Below are 14,611 nucleotides of genomic sequence, written 5' to 3' on the forward strand. Positions count from 1 at the left end.
TCCTCTACCCCCCCATATATGAACACTGACCTATGTCCCTGTCATCTTTGTCATTCCCTTGCTCTACAATATTGAACCTTTATATGCAAATCATCACTTTATGAGGTTGAGAAAATCAATCAATGACCATAACCATTATAACTGTTATAAACAGCTGATATTTCTGCTATAAATGCCTGCATTCAAACAAAACAACATTTATTTACAGGAAACCTTTTCCGAAGCAGAATTCTATAAACCCACACAATTCAATCACATAAGACTTTTAAATGTCATTTATTTTCCAGAGGTAAACAATACATTGTTATTTTAAACTTAAAATGGTTTTAATTAACCTTTAATTATATATTTTCACTATTCACTTTTAAAGTATCTTAATATTAACCATTGGATCAACAATTAGTTAAAGGCCACATTACTTATTTTCAAAATTAAGGTAGAAACATTGTGTTCTTTGAAGTTATGTTAATTAACTAACGAAATGTAAAATATAATATTTTGCTAAACAATCATAAAAGTTTTATGACATTTAAATACCTTGCCCAATATAAGCAAAAGCAAGTTAATGATCAAAGATTTAGTTGATATGGTTGTTGAATATCTGAAGAATAACAACGTTCTCTATATACTGAAAAAATAAAGGATGAGTATTTTAATTATGCAAATATTCATCTATACTATTTTAATTATTTTGAATGGAAGTAAAATCCTTGCAAAAGGAATCATATAAAATGATGTCACAGAACATATGCATAAATAGAGCACGAGAGATTGATAATCTCTGCATGAATGGGACTTCCAAACATCTAGTTACCAGTAAGAAATGAAATAGATTTCAAACCTTTAGATCTGCCACAGACTATTTCAGCACATGTTAAAACATGCACATGTACACTTTGACTGCTGCTATTGTACAGTTCCTTCTGACAGATAAATATCAAAAGGAATTTCAGGCCAGCATTATAGATAAACAACTCCAAAACAAAAACTTTAAACTTCCCTTTCATCAGCATCCATATTTTTTGAAATATTGCCACAAATATCAAAGTGCTTTATAAATGCGATTTGCTCAAATTAAGTCATAATCTCAATAATACACAACAACAGGGCAGCAAACAAAAAGTTGAAAGATTAAAAAAGAATAGACACGGAACTTAAAAACTCTCCCATCTAAGTGATATTAATGTAAGCATTATTTATTTCACAAAAATAATGAAACAGCAGTCTCTTTGTGGAGTTAAAATCTAATAGTCAATTTCAAAATAAATTGTGTCAAAAACAACTTGACACATACATTTTCTCTATGTAAACAATTGCTGAGCATTTTTTGAGTCAATATCATTCTATTTATTGAAGTTTGACAAAAGAGCAGAAGCAGTGAATATAAATTATTACTGCAGAGAATATAAATTCTCCTTACCTGCTGTAGGTACATAAAAGTCAAGGCACAGGAGAGCTGGGGACACATGCCTACATTAGGCAAAGCGACACAGGTTGCACCCGTCAGAGGATGCTGCATTCTGTTACTCTGAGGTCGGGAAAGAACCAGCGAGGGGGCTTGCATGCACACACGCTTGTCCTGTTTCTTCTTTCAGCACCAATTCACAGGCAGCCTTGTGCCAAGTTGCACTAAAATAAGCAAGCTTCTCTCTCTCTCGCTCTCTCTCTCTCTCTCTCTCTCTCTCACTCTCTCTCGCTTTTATTTTGTGAAACAGTGCAGCACACAAAAGGCTCAGTTGTCAACCTACCAGGCCTGTAGAGACAGTTTAAAAAAATTCTGCACAGAGCTAAACTCGGGCTCCTGCCTGACGATGAACATGTGCAACTCTTCTAATGACAGAGTGAGGGAAGGCTCGTCACACAGCATTAGTTGCTGACTAGTGGAGTGCGCCTGATTCACTGGGGCTCAGTCGCCTGGTGCTGATGTTGCATGGCTCTCATTTGTCAAATGGGTCTTAGGGCAGGGTCTTTTCACTCTCTCCCCTTGCACTGAAACTCAAATACTGCATTTTAAAAATCCCGAGGGAGGCCCTGCTGAATCGTGTATGGCTGGGAGATTTTGGCAATTAATGTCACTACCCAGCTGAGACCATGCTGCCAGCTTGATGTAATCACTTAAATGCGGAACTAACCTGCATTAAACAATAGAAAAAATGGGAAGGGGTGGGAATATCCCAACGCAAGAAGCATAAGAGCTTAAAGAATCCAACCGCTCATTCTCCTGTACCAAATAATTTCAGCAAAGCCTCGTCATAAATCATCAGGCAAATCATTTTAGATTAGAGGAATTAATAATTAATTCACTTACAAGAAGGTCTTTTCAGGAAGTGACAACTGTTTTCCAATTCTGTCACAAGGCTGATAAACTGAAAGCTACGCTCTGAAATTAACAAACTTTTCATCATGCAAAAACAATGCGGAGCTAATGCTCCCTGATCTCTTTTCTCTCTCCCTCAAGCAAGTCTCTTCTTCAGACAGAGATATGCATGTCTCCTTCCTTTACCTTTATTCTGGATCAGGCTTTGCTATGCAACACACTCCGTGGATGACATCTATTCTCTCCAATGAAACATGATAAATAATAAATAATGCCCTAATTTGACCCAATCAAGAGTGGTGTATTGGGAGGCAAAATAAAACACATGGAAAGATGTACAAAATTAGGCACATCTGACAAGCAATATTTTAAAAGTACAGATAGGGTTAGAGAATGCTTTGTTTCCAGAAACAAACGTAATTTTTTTTTACATTTCCCTTTCAGATCTAAGTATATCTTCCCAGCTGCAATTTCTTGTTAAAAATGCCTATCGTCATTTCACGACTTTATTGCTGCTTTTGGTCTACAGTAGCTCTTTGTACTAGATTAAGAGATTATGAAGGCTTGCATTAACCTCAGGCAATAAAGAATTGCTAATTTTCTGTTTCTATTAATTACTGTGTTATTTCCAAAGATTCCACCAGCATTTAATAGCAAATGTCTACAGTGACCCATCTACTTCCTCTATTATTTAACTGCTCTTTATGAAAAGGTTACCAGTTTTCATCTTTTTCACAAAGCACTATTAATTAAGACTAATATTTGTAAATATTTAGACTACTCATGTGTTTAGATAAATATTAGCCTTTCCTCTTTTCATAGTTTCCCCCTTTTCATAGGGACGCTGATGTTTAAAAAAAAATCTTAACCATGGTTTTATTTTTTTTTACAAGAAATGCAGAGAAAATGCTGTAACTGGTAAGAGCCAGCTAGACAAGTACCATTTTTATTCACAGTAGTAGGACTTACTTTCTATCTATTTCAAAGAAAACAATAACCAGTGTAATTTGATTGTTTTATCATCGTCAATGTAATATTTAGTTCGGGAGCCGAATGCTTCACCACCACTTTGAACTGAGGTCAGTGAAGTTCAGTGCTCTGGAGCAGATCACCAACAAATATATTACTTAAGGATTGAGACTTTTTGAAAAAAAACGTTTCTCTCCCAATGCTGTAACGCTTATTCCTGAGAAATTGGAATGCACAGTATACAATGCCTATTTGTTCTGAGTGTGGTACTGCTTAGTATTGCTCTGAAAGTGGTGATTACAGTCAAATGTGGGCTGAAGTCTAACAGCTTGTGGAGTGAAAAGCAGGTTTTTTTTGAGGTTAGGGAGGGATTTAGGAGGCTTGGCAGGTTTCATTTTTGAAATTGTAGAAAGAGTGAAACCATCTTTGCAGTTCCTCTTCGAAGACTGGAAATACCTCTCAGAGAAAAAAGAAATACAGCAAGGAAGCAAGGATTCAGCTTATCATGCCTGTATTAGCTTATTGAAAGATTCGTCCAATCGGTCCCCCTCTTCTGCTCTATCCCATTTGAAGCAGAGTACGTGTGTCTTGCGAAGGAAAAAAAATCTAAAATATCATCAAAATCCCTGAAAGAAAAGCTATTTTACACTACATTCACCATTCCAAAATTAATGTTCCCACACTATTCCAATGTGAGTATTATCACACTATTTCAATGTGAGCATTTCTACCCCATTCCAATATGGCATTACTGCAGTAATCCATTTTCAATTTACTCACACAATTCCAACATCAATGAAATCATACTATACCAATATGAACACACCCATACTATTGTAATGAGACTGCACTCACATTATTCCAATAAGGGTGTACTCAGATCATTCCAATATCAATGCATAAGCACACTATTCTGCAGTAAGTGTGAATACATTCTCACAGAGAAAGATTAATATTATTCTAGGGATTCTGGAGCTGAGCGGTTCCTGGAGTCACTGCATGGAGCAGGAATATTCAATGACCAGGAGACAATGGTACGATGGGTGCCTCTGATAATGGCAAGGTAAAGGGATTTCTGGGGCAAGTGGAACTTCACCTGAACTACAGATGAATGGATATCCATTTCATCCATGCCATGACAAGTAGCTAAGACCATGAGACCATAAGAAATTGGAACTGCATCAGGACATTTGCCCATCGACTTCGCTCCACCATTTGATCATGATTGGCTTCTTTTCCATCTCAACTCCATTCTCCTGCCTCCTCCCTGTACTTTTTGAAGCCATTACTAATCAAGAACCTTTAAATATACTCAAATATATCTGCAACTAATATACTCAATAACCTAGCCTCTGCAGCCTTCTGTGGCAATGAATTACACAGATCCACCATCCTCTGGCTGAAGAAATTCTTCCCCATCTCTGTTCTAAAGGATGTCCTTATGTTCTGAAGTGGTGCCCTCTAGTCTTAGACTCTGCTATTCTTGGAAACATCTCTGCATCTACTCAGTATTTAACAGGTTTCAATAAGATCCCCTCTCATTCTTCTGAAGTCTAGCAAGTACAGGCCCAGAGCCATAAAAAGCTCCTCATAAGTTAACCCTTTCATTCCTGGGATCATTCTCATGTATCTCGTTCGTTCCCTCTCCTATGCCAGCACATCCTTTCTAAGATAAAGAGGCCAAAACTGCTCACAATATTCCAAGTGTGCTTGACCAATGCCTTATAAACCCTAAAGATTTAGAATGATCACCTAATCCACCTGCTCCCAGAAACAGCAACAATTGAAATTTCGCCAGGTCCCTGCAAAGACAACGCTTTTAAGCCAGCATCTAACAGACAAGCTCGTGCCCCTCAACCAGAGACAGCAACAAGATATCCTCAATGTTTAGACAGCAATAATGAACATATCATAGCTTCTCTACCAAAAACTGTCAGGTTTGATGAACCTGACTGGGAGATCCAGGAGTTAATTAACTGTAAGTGGATGGATTCTTAAATTGTAGAGTTCACCTAAATACAAGAGAAAAGAAATAGCTTGACTGATTAGCATGGCAGCACGTTTACTTCCTTAGAAATCTGCAAAGATTCTTCATGGCATCAGAAACGATGACAAATTTCCGTAGCTGTGTGGTGGAGAGTATATTGACTGGTTGCATCAAGGTCTGGTCTGGAAACATCATTGCCCTTGTATGGAATATCCTACAAAAAGTAGTGGATACAGCCCAGTTCATCACAGGAAAAGCCCTCCCCACCAACGAGCACATTCAGACGCAGCACTGTCACAGGAAAGCAGCATCCGACATCAAGGACCCACATCTCCCAGGCCATACTCTCTTCTCACTGCTGCCACCAGGAAGAAGGTACAAGGACCTCTGGATCCACACCAGCAGGTTCAGGAATGGTTATTACCCCTAAACCATCAGGTTCTTGAACAGAGGAGATAACTTCGGTCAACCTCACTTGCCCCATCACTGAATTGCACCTACAACCTATGGAATTACTTCCAAGAACTCTTTTTCTCATGTTCTCAATACTTATTATTTATTTATTTAAAGTTTGTGTTTGCACAGTTCTGTTATCTTTTGCATTTTGGTTGTTTGTCCATCCTGTTTAGTGCAGCCTTTCATTGATTCTATTATATTTCTTGCATACATATGTATTCCTGCAAAAATGTATCTCAGGATTGCATGTACTTCAGTAACAAATTTAATTTGAACTTTGATACTTACATGTTGGGAAACATGAAAAAACCCATGACCCAAAACCGGGACTTTGGTGGAAAAGGCCAATAGGAATGCATTCACAATCCCAACATGCATGGATTCAGTTCTGACAGGGCTAATTGTTCTCCAAACACCTAGAGGTCCACCCTGCATTGAGCTAAGAAGTGGGCAGAGGTTATCAAGGTATGAGAGGCTGTCAGCATCTGCTGGAAGGAGTAATTTGAAGAATCCTCAACCAACTCTGTGACCTTGATGCTACTGTCCTGAAGCCAAAAACTGCAATCAATCCAGTCCTAACCTCATCACAGATCAACAAACTGAAAAGACCGTGTGTTAATGGAGAAAATAAAACCTCAGGAACAGACAGTCTTCTTTGTCAAAGTTGGTCAACTTGACAGAGTGGGTTCACAAACATAAACATGTCCCACCTTTGCAATGAAGAAGAAATAGCAAGGGTCCTCAGCAACACTGTAATTATGATCACCTTCAAGAATAGAGGCAAATCCAGCTGTGGTGACTACAGAGACATCCTTATGCTTCTGCAGCAGAGAAAGTCATTGCATGTCTTTCTCAGATGGTCTCTACCACCCTACAACTTTAGGGAAATGCAAGGAGCAAGATCACTCATTGTCCATGGTCATTCTGGACGACTACTGAAGTTAGGAAAGTTATGGGGACTTCTCAAATCTAGCTGCTTTCCGAAATTTATCTCCAGTCCCATGTCTGCCATGTCTGTGAAATGTGGACCAGCTCCTAAGCCTTTAGAGTCAGTTCTAAGCAAAGGCAGATAGGCAAATTTGCCATTATCTTCAGCATGCCAGCATGACGGACTGAGGAAAGGAATGTATGAAACCACAGAGATTATGGGCAACTGGACAGGCAGAGATCCCAAGCCTCCTGTTCATTTCAGAGTTCTAGATTACCTACAGCTACCTCTAGAAAGAGCTGGAAAGGTACCAGTAGAACGTATTTGCAATCTCTACCAAATCCATTGGCAGGATAGGTGAACCGATGTCAGAGTACTTGTGCACATGACAATAAGTTTGACTTGATTAACTTGATTTGACTTGACTCTCACAGGGCAACGTTCCTGCACTAAGGCTTTACTTATACTCAGCTAGCTCTGAAGGGCAGGACATGTAATTCACATAAATGTCAACGGAATCTAAAAACAGGCATTCAGTGGCCTCTGCTACATTAGTGAAGCCTGTAGTAAATTGGGGAACCACTTTGATGAGCACTTGTGCTCTCTCTACCAAAAGCTGAACTTCCCAGTGGCCAAATATTTTATTTCCAATTCCCACTCCCATTTTGACATATTGGTCCGCAGATTCCTCTTGTGCCAAGATGAGGCCACTCTCAGGTTAGAGGAGCAATATTCCATCTGGGTAGAATCCAACTTGAAGGGATAAATATCATCTTCTCCTTCCAGGAGGGTTTTTCACTCCTCCTCCCCTCTTCTTCTATTCCCCACTCTGGCCTCTTACCTTCTCTCACCTGCCTATCAGCTCCACCTAGGTCCCCTCGTCCTTCCCTTTCTCCTATGCTCCACTCTTCTTTCCTGTTATATTCCTTCCCCTCCAATCCTTTATCTTTCCTACACGCCTGGCTTCACTTATCACCTTCTAACTATCCTCCTTCCCCTCCACCCACTGATTGTTTTTGTTCTGGTGTCTTTCCCATTCCTGTCCAGTCCCAAAGAAGCCTCTTGGCCAGAAATGTCAATTGTTTATTCATGTCCATAGACTTGCTAAGTTCCTCCAGCATTTTGAGTGTGTTGATTCAGCTCTGACGCCTATCACAAAAATGGATGGTGAAGCCGATTCAGGAATGTTTGCAAAGTGTTGGAGGAACACAATGGCTCAAGCAGCAAAGAGATGGTTGACATTTTGGATCAAGACCATGTATCAGATTTCTGTTCCCAAAGGTTCCTTGAAAATATCTAACACCTTCATTGACTCATGAGAGTCCCTGGCCCAGAATTACCTGTATTAAAGAAGTTCAATTTGGGATGGTGTTGACGGTTTTGAGTTCCTCTGTTAGGAACACAGTGAAGCTTAGAGAAAGAAGTGAAGTGATCAGCCCAACCCTATATAGTCAGACTACTCCCCTACCAAACACCTCCTGTCCCACCTGTCGTTGAATATGTGGATTCCACATTGGCATCTCCAGTCACTTCAGACTCCACAGAAAGAGATTCAAAACAAATTAGTCTTGAGCTCTATGGACAGTCAATGAAATAGACGAGTTTGAGATGGAGAATGGGAAAGCCAGGAATTGTGATCACTAAGAATGTAGAAAGGAAATGATTTGGGGTTGTGCAGTCACTGTTTCAGTAACTACAAAGAAACCCTGCAGGAATCTAACTTTCATCTTAGGATCACATCCTCCTAAGTAAGGAATCTATGGGATGACATGTCTCTGTGTACACGGCAACATAGTAAAGGAAGGTACATTTTAGATTCCTTGGACTTTGTGACCTGTGTTGGGCAGGAGGTCAAGATGGAGAAACTACAACCAGCAGTCCTGGGAAAAATGCCCCCATGGGAAGCTAATTGGTATTGCAGAAAATAAATTAAATTAATTTGCCAGGAGAAAAGATTTGCCAGATGAAACACTGGACACACAAGGGTGAATAAAAAGACCGTGGCAGGAAAAAGCAAGAGTGTTAAAACAGCAGTTCTGGGAACAATGCCCCCATGGGAAGTTAACTGGTATAGTAGAAAAGAAGTGTCTTAGTCATTAGTTTTTGTGTTGTGAATGTCTTTGGGAATTCCAACATATATTTTCCAAAAAGTGACATATTTTCATGACTCTTCAAAAGTACACAGACTTCAACGAAATGAGCTTAAAATCTTCCAATACTTGTGTTCGACTCTCATCCAGTTTTACCACTCCAACATCTGTGCACACGCAGCATTCCAGTATGACTTTACTCATATTATTCCATAATGAACATTCCTACAAAATTTCACTCTATATTTATAGTATTCTTTTTGCATATGTTGATGTTTCAGTACGATTCTATGAATAATATTCCATTTGAATATAAAATAGAACTCCAACTCATATGTAATTACAGTTTTCTCAAATATTATTAAACATACAATATTCCAAGATAATCAGACTACTGAAATATAAGCATTCTCAGAATATACAGCAACAATAGTGCATCCGGAGCGTTTTAGCTTCCTTGGGAGACTTACATAAAGAAGATATACTTACTTTCAAGAGAATTCGATCAAGGGTCATTAAAGAAAGAATATTGTTCTTGAAAAGGTGCAAGAGCAGAGAGGCTGGGTGTGTGTGTACAAATCATTGAAACTGGCAGGGCAGATAGAGAAAGTGATTAATAAGGCATGAAGGATTCTAGGCTTTATCATTAGAGGCATAGACTATAAAAGCAGGGAACTCATGCTGAACCTTTATAGAACACTGGTTCAGCCTCAACTGAAGCATTGTGTTCATTTCTGGTCACCTTATTATAAGGGGGGATGTGAGTGCAAAAACGATTTACAAGAATGGTTCCTAGAATTGAGGGATTACAGTTGCAAGGATAGATTAGAGAGGCTGGGACTGTTTTCTTTAGAGCAAGCTGAGGGGATATTTGACAAATGCAGATAAAATGATGAGGGGTCGGACAGGGTTAATAGTGGGAGGCAGGTGTAGGGTTTAGGAACTAAATGCCAGAGATGAAGGGGAAGAGAAGTAACAGTGGCATGAAGAAATACAGTATTTGTTTTTACACAGAGTATGGTTGGACTTAGAATACATTGCCAACAGATTTGATATGTGAAGGAGGTAGGTTCCACTGTGACCTTCAAGAGGGAATTGAATATACAGATATCAAGTCAAGTCAAGTCAAGTTGCTTTTTATTGTCGTTTCGACCATAACTGCTGGTACAGTACACAGTAAAAAATGAGACAACGTTTTTCAGGACCATGGTGCTACATGAACAATACAAAAACTACACTGAACTACGTAAACCAACACAAAAATTGCACTAGACTACAGACCTACCCAGGACTGCATAAAGTACACAGAACAGTGCAAGCATTGCAATATATATAAAGTTTAGAAAAAAATGGAAGTTCTCGAGTAAAGAGCTGGCATGAACAGCTTCCTGTGTTATTTTCATTCAGTGGTTTTATTCTTTCATCCCAGAAAAATAGACCATAGACCTCTGAAATGAGATTAAGAGGGATGAACCAAAATTCTCTGTCATTTAGAAGAATGTGCAACGGAAATGTAGCAGCAGAGGTTGGCAGAATCAATGATAAGATTAAACAGACAATACTACAAAATACTCAACAGGTCAGGCCGCATCTGTGGAGAGAGGAACAGAGTTACGTTTCAGGCTTAACATGCTCAATCAGAACTGACACCAGCTTTGATGATGAATCTTTTGCCTGAACTGTTATCTCTGTTTCTCTTCCTATTGTTGCAAAACTGACATGCTGAATATACAAGTACATAACAGTTTCTGTTTTTATTTTAGATTCCCAGCGTCAGCAGTTTTTCTTTTATTTTCACTCACAGTGTGGCTATCTGAGAGTGAATCTCATAATAACAACTGAAAATCTTATATTATTCTAGAGTAAAAGGATAGTGTTGAAATAATGGCTATGAACCTACCAAAGTTGTCAGAAAAAAAGCACCAATTTCTAATGTCTGTGAGGGAAGGAAATTATTGTTCTATACTATTCCGGCCAATAAGTTTCTTGAAGGTTGACACTTCATTATCTTCCAAAATAATCTAACCAGCCACACAGTTGTATGAAACCCCCAACAAAACAGAATAAGAATACACTGAATGGACCAAAATAGCACTATCTCTGAGATCGCAGAGTGTTTTCTGCCTCCGGGCAGAATATGCTTCAATTCTTAATCCATGCACCCAAGTTTCCCTGGATCCCATGCCTTTTGTGAGGAACCCAATTCTTAATCCATACACCCAAGTTTCCCTGGATACCATGCTTCTAAATGAACCTACCATGAAGGACCTTGTCAAATGTCTTTGCAAAGTCCATATACTTCACATCCACTTCTCTCCCTGTCAAATTATTTAATAGTGAACGTCCATGAGGCAATACAAACCAACCATTACCAACAGAACTGAACAGCCAGTATACTATACTTATTGGTGTTACTGTCAAGCCAGGAGGCCAGCTATGTTTCAATGGAGAGCACTGCCATGAATTCCTGAAGCAGCAGTGGTGATATCCAAGAGTGAGAAGCCAATATGAGGAACTACAAATGAAGACAATGGAAGCAACATGACATAAATAGATCTAGAAGAATCTGCAAACAATGGATCACATCAGAGCTCGTGGTTCTACTACAACCAGCCATGAAGAGCAATGAATGGCAAATGGGAATCTTTTATAAGTGTAATAGCAAGTGTTCAGAAGCAGCATGTTTCTGTTAAGGTGAAGGGTAAACCCAGCAAGACTAGAGAACCTTGGCTGATGAGGCTCTGGTCCAGAGAGAGAAGGAAACATATATTAAGTTTATGAGGATGGGATTAAAAAAATAACTTGATGACTCTAAAAAGTTTAAGAATAGTCCTAAGTGGGGAATCAGATGGGCAAAAAGGTCTCAGATGGATCTGGGAGATATGGTTAAAGAAATCCTGAGGTTCTATAGCTTTATTAGGAGTAAAAGGTGGGTGAGGATGCAGATCAACAAGTTTGCCTATGGCTTGAGCCACAGGAGATGGGTGAGTTTTTTTAATGTATATTTCTCCTTGGTGTTCACTAAGGAGAAAATCATGTTTACTCAAGGAATCCTGAAGAACAGGATTTACCAGCATTTGGATAGACAGAGCCTTAGAAGGAAGAGTCAACATGGCTTTGCTCATGACAAGTTGAGCTTGACAAACCTTTTTAGAATTTTTTGAAGGCTTAACTAAAAAAGTTGATGAGGTTAGGGCAGTGTTGACTCTTGGTTTTCAGCAAGCCCTTCAAAAGCATCCCATGGCTGGCTGGTTTGGAAGATTAGGTCTTGTGGAAACCAGGGTAAGCTAGTTAGGTGGATTTAAAATTAGCTTAGAGGTAGGAAGCAGAGGGCAGTTGTTAAGGTTGTTTCTCAGAATGTAAGTCACTGACTAGTGGGGTGTTGCAGGTGTCGGTGTTAGGACACTTGGTATTAATTATGCATGCAAATTATTTGGATGCAAATGAAAAGCGCTTGATCAGTAAGTTTGCAGATGACACAAAATTAAGAGGTGTTGAATGTTATCATAGATCATGACCATGATCATGATCAGTCAAAGAAGTGAGCCGAGGAATAGCAAACGGGTTTCAATAGAGAGAAGCATGAGGTGATGCATTTTGGAAAATCCAATCTCTGTTGAATGTACACACTAAATGGTAAGGCACTCATAAGTGTAATAAGACAGGGACTTCGGAGTACAAGTGTATAGTTCATTGCCAACAATGTCACAAGTAGACAGGGTAATGAAAAAGCTATTCAGTGTGTTGGCTTTCATCAGTCAGAGAATTGGTTATAGGAGTTGGGACATTAGGTTGCAGCTGTATAAATTGTAGATAAGGCCACACTTGGAGTATTGTCCACGGTTTTTGTCATCCTGTTATAGGAAAGATATGGTTAAACTGGAAAGAGTGCAGAAAAGATTTATGAGGATGTTGCCAGGACTACAGTCCCTCAGTTAGAGGGACACTCAAAGAAAACTGATCACGTTCTTTATATTCATCAGAGACCGGGCCATTTATGAAAGCAGCCATACAATGATCCCTTCTTGTTTAAAATATACTCAGTGGCAATTTTGTTAGGTACTCCCTGTACCTAATACAGTGGTCACTGAGTATATGTTTGTGGTCTTCTGCTGCTGTAGCCAATCCACTTCAAGTTTCGATGTGTTGTGCATTCAGAGATGCTCTTCTACACATCACTGTTGTTATGTGTGGTTGTTTGAGTTACAGTTATATTCCTGTCAGTTTGAACCATTTGTGCCATTCTCTTCTGACCTCTGTCATTAACAAGGCATTTTTGCCCACAGAACTGCAGCTCACTGGGTGTTTGTTTGTTTTTCTCGCACTATTTTCTGTAAACACTAGAGTCTGTCGTGCATGAAAATCCCAGGAGATTAGCAGTTTTTGAGATACTCAAACAACTCTGTCTGTCACCAACAATCACTCTATGGTCAAAGTCACTTAGATCACATTTCTTCCCTATTCTGATGATTGTTCTAAACAACAACTGAACCCCATTCCCCACTTACAAATCCCAGTTCAGATTGGCAACAACATCTCAGCCACAATCTCCATCAGCACAGGTGCACCACAATGCTGTGTGCTTAGTCCTCTGCCCTACTTGCTCTATACTCATGGCTGAATCTATACGCAGCTACAACACCATGTCTAAGTTTGTTGATGACACCAACGTGATTGGCCGAATCAAAGGTGGTGACTCAGCAAATAGGAGGGAAACTGAAAATTTGGTTGAGTGGTGTTATAACAATTCACAATCAATGTTAATAAGACCAAGGAGCTGATTGTTGACATTAGGAGGAGGAAACCAGAGGTCCATGAACTAGACCTCACTGGGGATCAGAGATGAAGAGAGTCAGCAACTTTCTCAGTGTTATCATTTCAGAGGATCATCCCAGGCCCAGTACTTAAGTGCAAACATGAAGAAAGCAAACCAGCACTTCTACTTCCTTAGAAGTCTGCAAAGATTCAGCATGACATCTAAAACTCTGACATACTTCTTTAGATGTGTGGAGGAAAGTTTATTGATAGGTTGCACCATTGGGAAGTATGACAATGTCAATACTTTTAAATGGAAAATCCTACAAAAAGTAGTGGAGATGGTCCAGTTCATCAGGGGTAAAGCCCTCCCTATGACTGAACATGTCTACATGGAGTGCAAGCACAGCAAAGTAGCATCTATCATCAATGACTGCCACCACAAAGGCCATGCTCTTTTCTCACTGCTGCCATCAGGACAATGTTATAGGAGCCTCAGGACCCACACCACTCGGTTCAGGAACAGTTATTGTTCCTCAGCCATCAAGCTCTTGAACCAGAGGAGATAATTTCACTTGCCTCATCACTGAACTGTTCCCACAACTTACAGGCTCACTTTTAAGAATTCTTCATCTCATGCTGTTGATACTTACTGCTTATTTACCCATTGTTAGCATTGATCTTTTCTCTTTTGTATTTGCACAATTTGGTTGTCCTTTGCATATTGCTTGTCTGTCCATCTCGTTGGGTGTGGTCTTTCGCTGATTCTATGATTTTTCTTGGATAGGGGTTTTAACTGGACAAGGATAGGGTCAAGTTCATTATCTGTCAAGGGCAAATAGCCCTGAACATAAAAAGACATGACGTGTTTATAAATAAAGGCCAGAGGGATAACTGCCTACTTGTCATGACACTCAAAAAGAAGCTGCTGTATTAAGGGGAGAAGAAAATTATCAGCGAAAAATATATTGGCTGTTATCTTTAAATATTTATACCAAGATGTCTTAAGTTCCAAAAGTAAAGAGCAATAACATTTTTCTTTGGAGAGAACAGCAAGTATGATAGATTAGAATTATAATATCTTTATGACATCCTTACCTCACCTTCCA

The 14,611-nt window shown here is 39.3% G+C and overlaps 1 protein-coding gene across 20 annotated transcripts in view; it reads right to left on the reverse strand.

The window, feature by feature from the left end:
• rbfox1 (RNA binding fox-1 homolog 1) overlaps positions 1-14,611 on the reverse strand; it is a 1,531,532-nt gene that overhangs the window by 576,311 nt on the left and 940,610 nt on the right. Inside the window, exon 1 of one of the 20 annotated variants that reach the window (XM_073060609.1) lies at positions 2,309-2,491. The exons of 14 other annotated variants lie outside the window; for them this stretch is intronic. Coding sequence is in view for 4 of the 6 variants with exons in the window: in XM_073060603.1 (XP_072916704.1) it covers positions 1,421-1,564 (144 nt within the window). In the remaining 2 variants the exon portion in view is untranslated. Of the gene's footprint in view, positions 1-1,420; positions 2,158-2,308; positions 2,492-14,611 lie in introns of those variants that run through there. 5 more of the 20 variants (XM_073060603.1, XM_073060613.1, XM_073060593.1 and 2 more) reach the window with 5 other exon arrangements.

Source organism: Hemitrygon akajei, chromosome 11 (assembly GCF_048418815.1).
Source record: "Hemitrygon akajei chromosome 11, sHemAka1.3, whole genome shotgun sequence".
NCBI lineage: Eukaryota > Metazoa > Chordata > Chondrichthyes > Myliobatiformes > Dasyatidae > Hemitrygon > Hemitrygon akajei.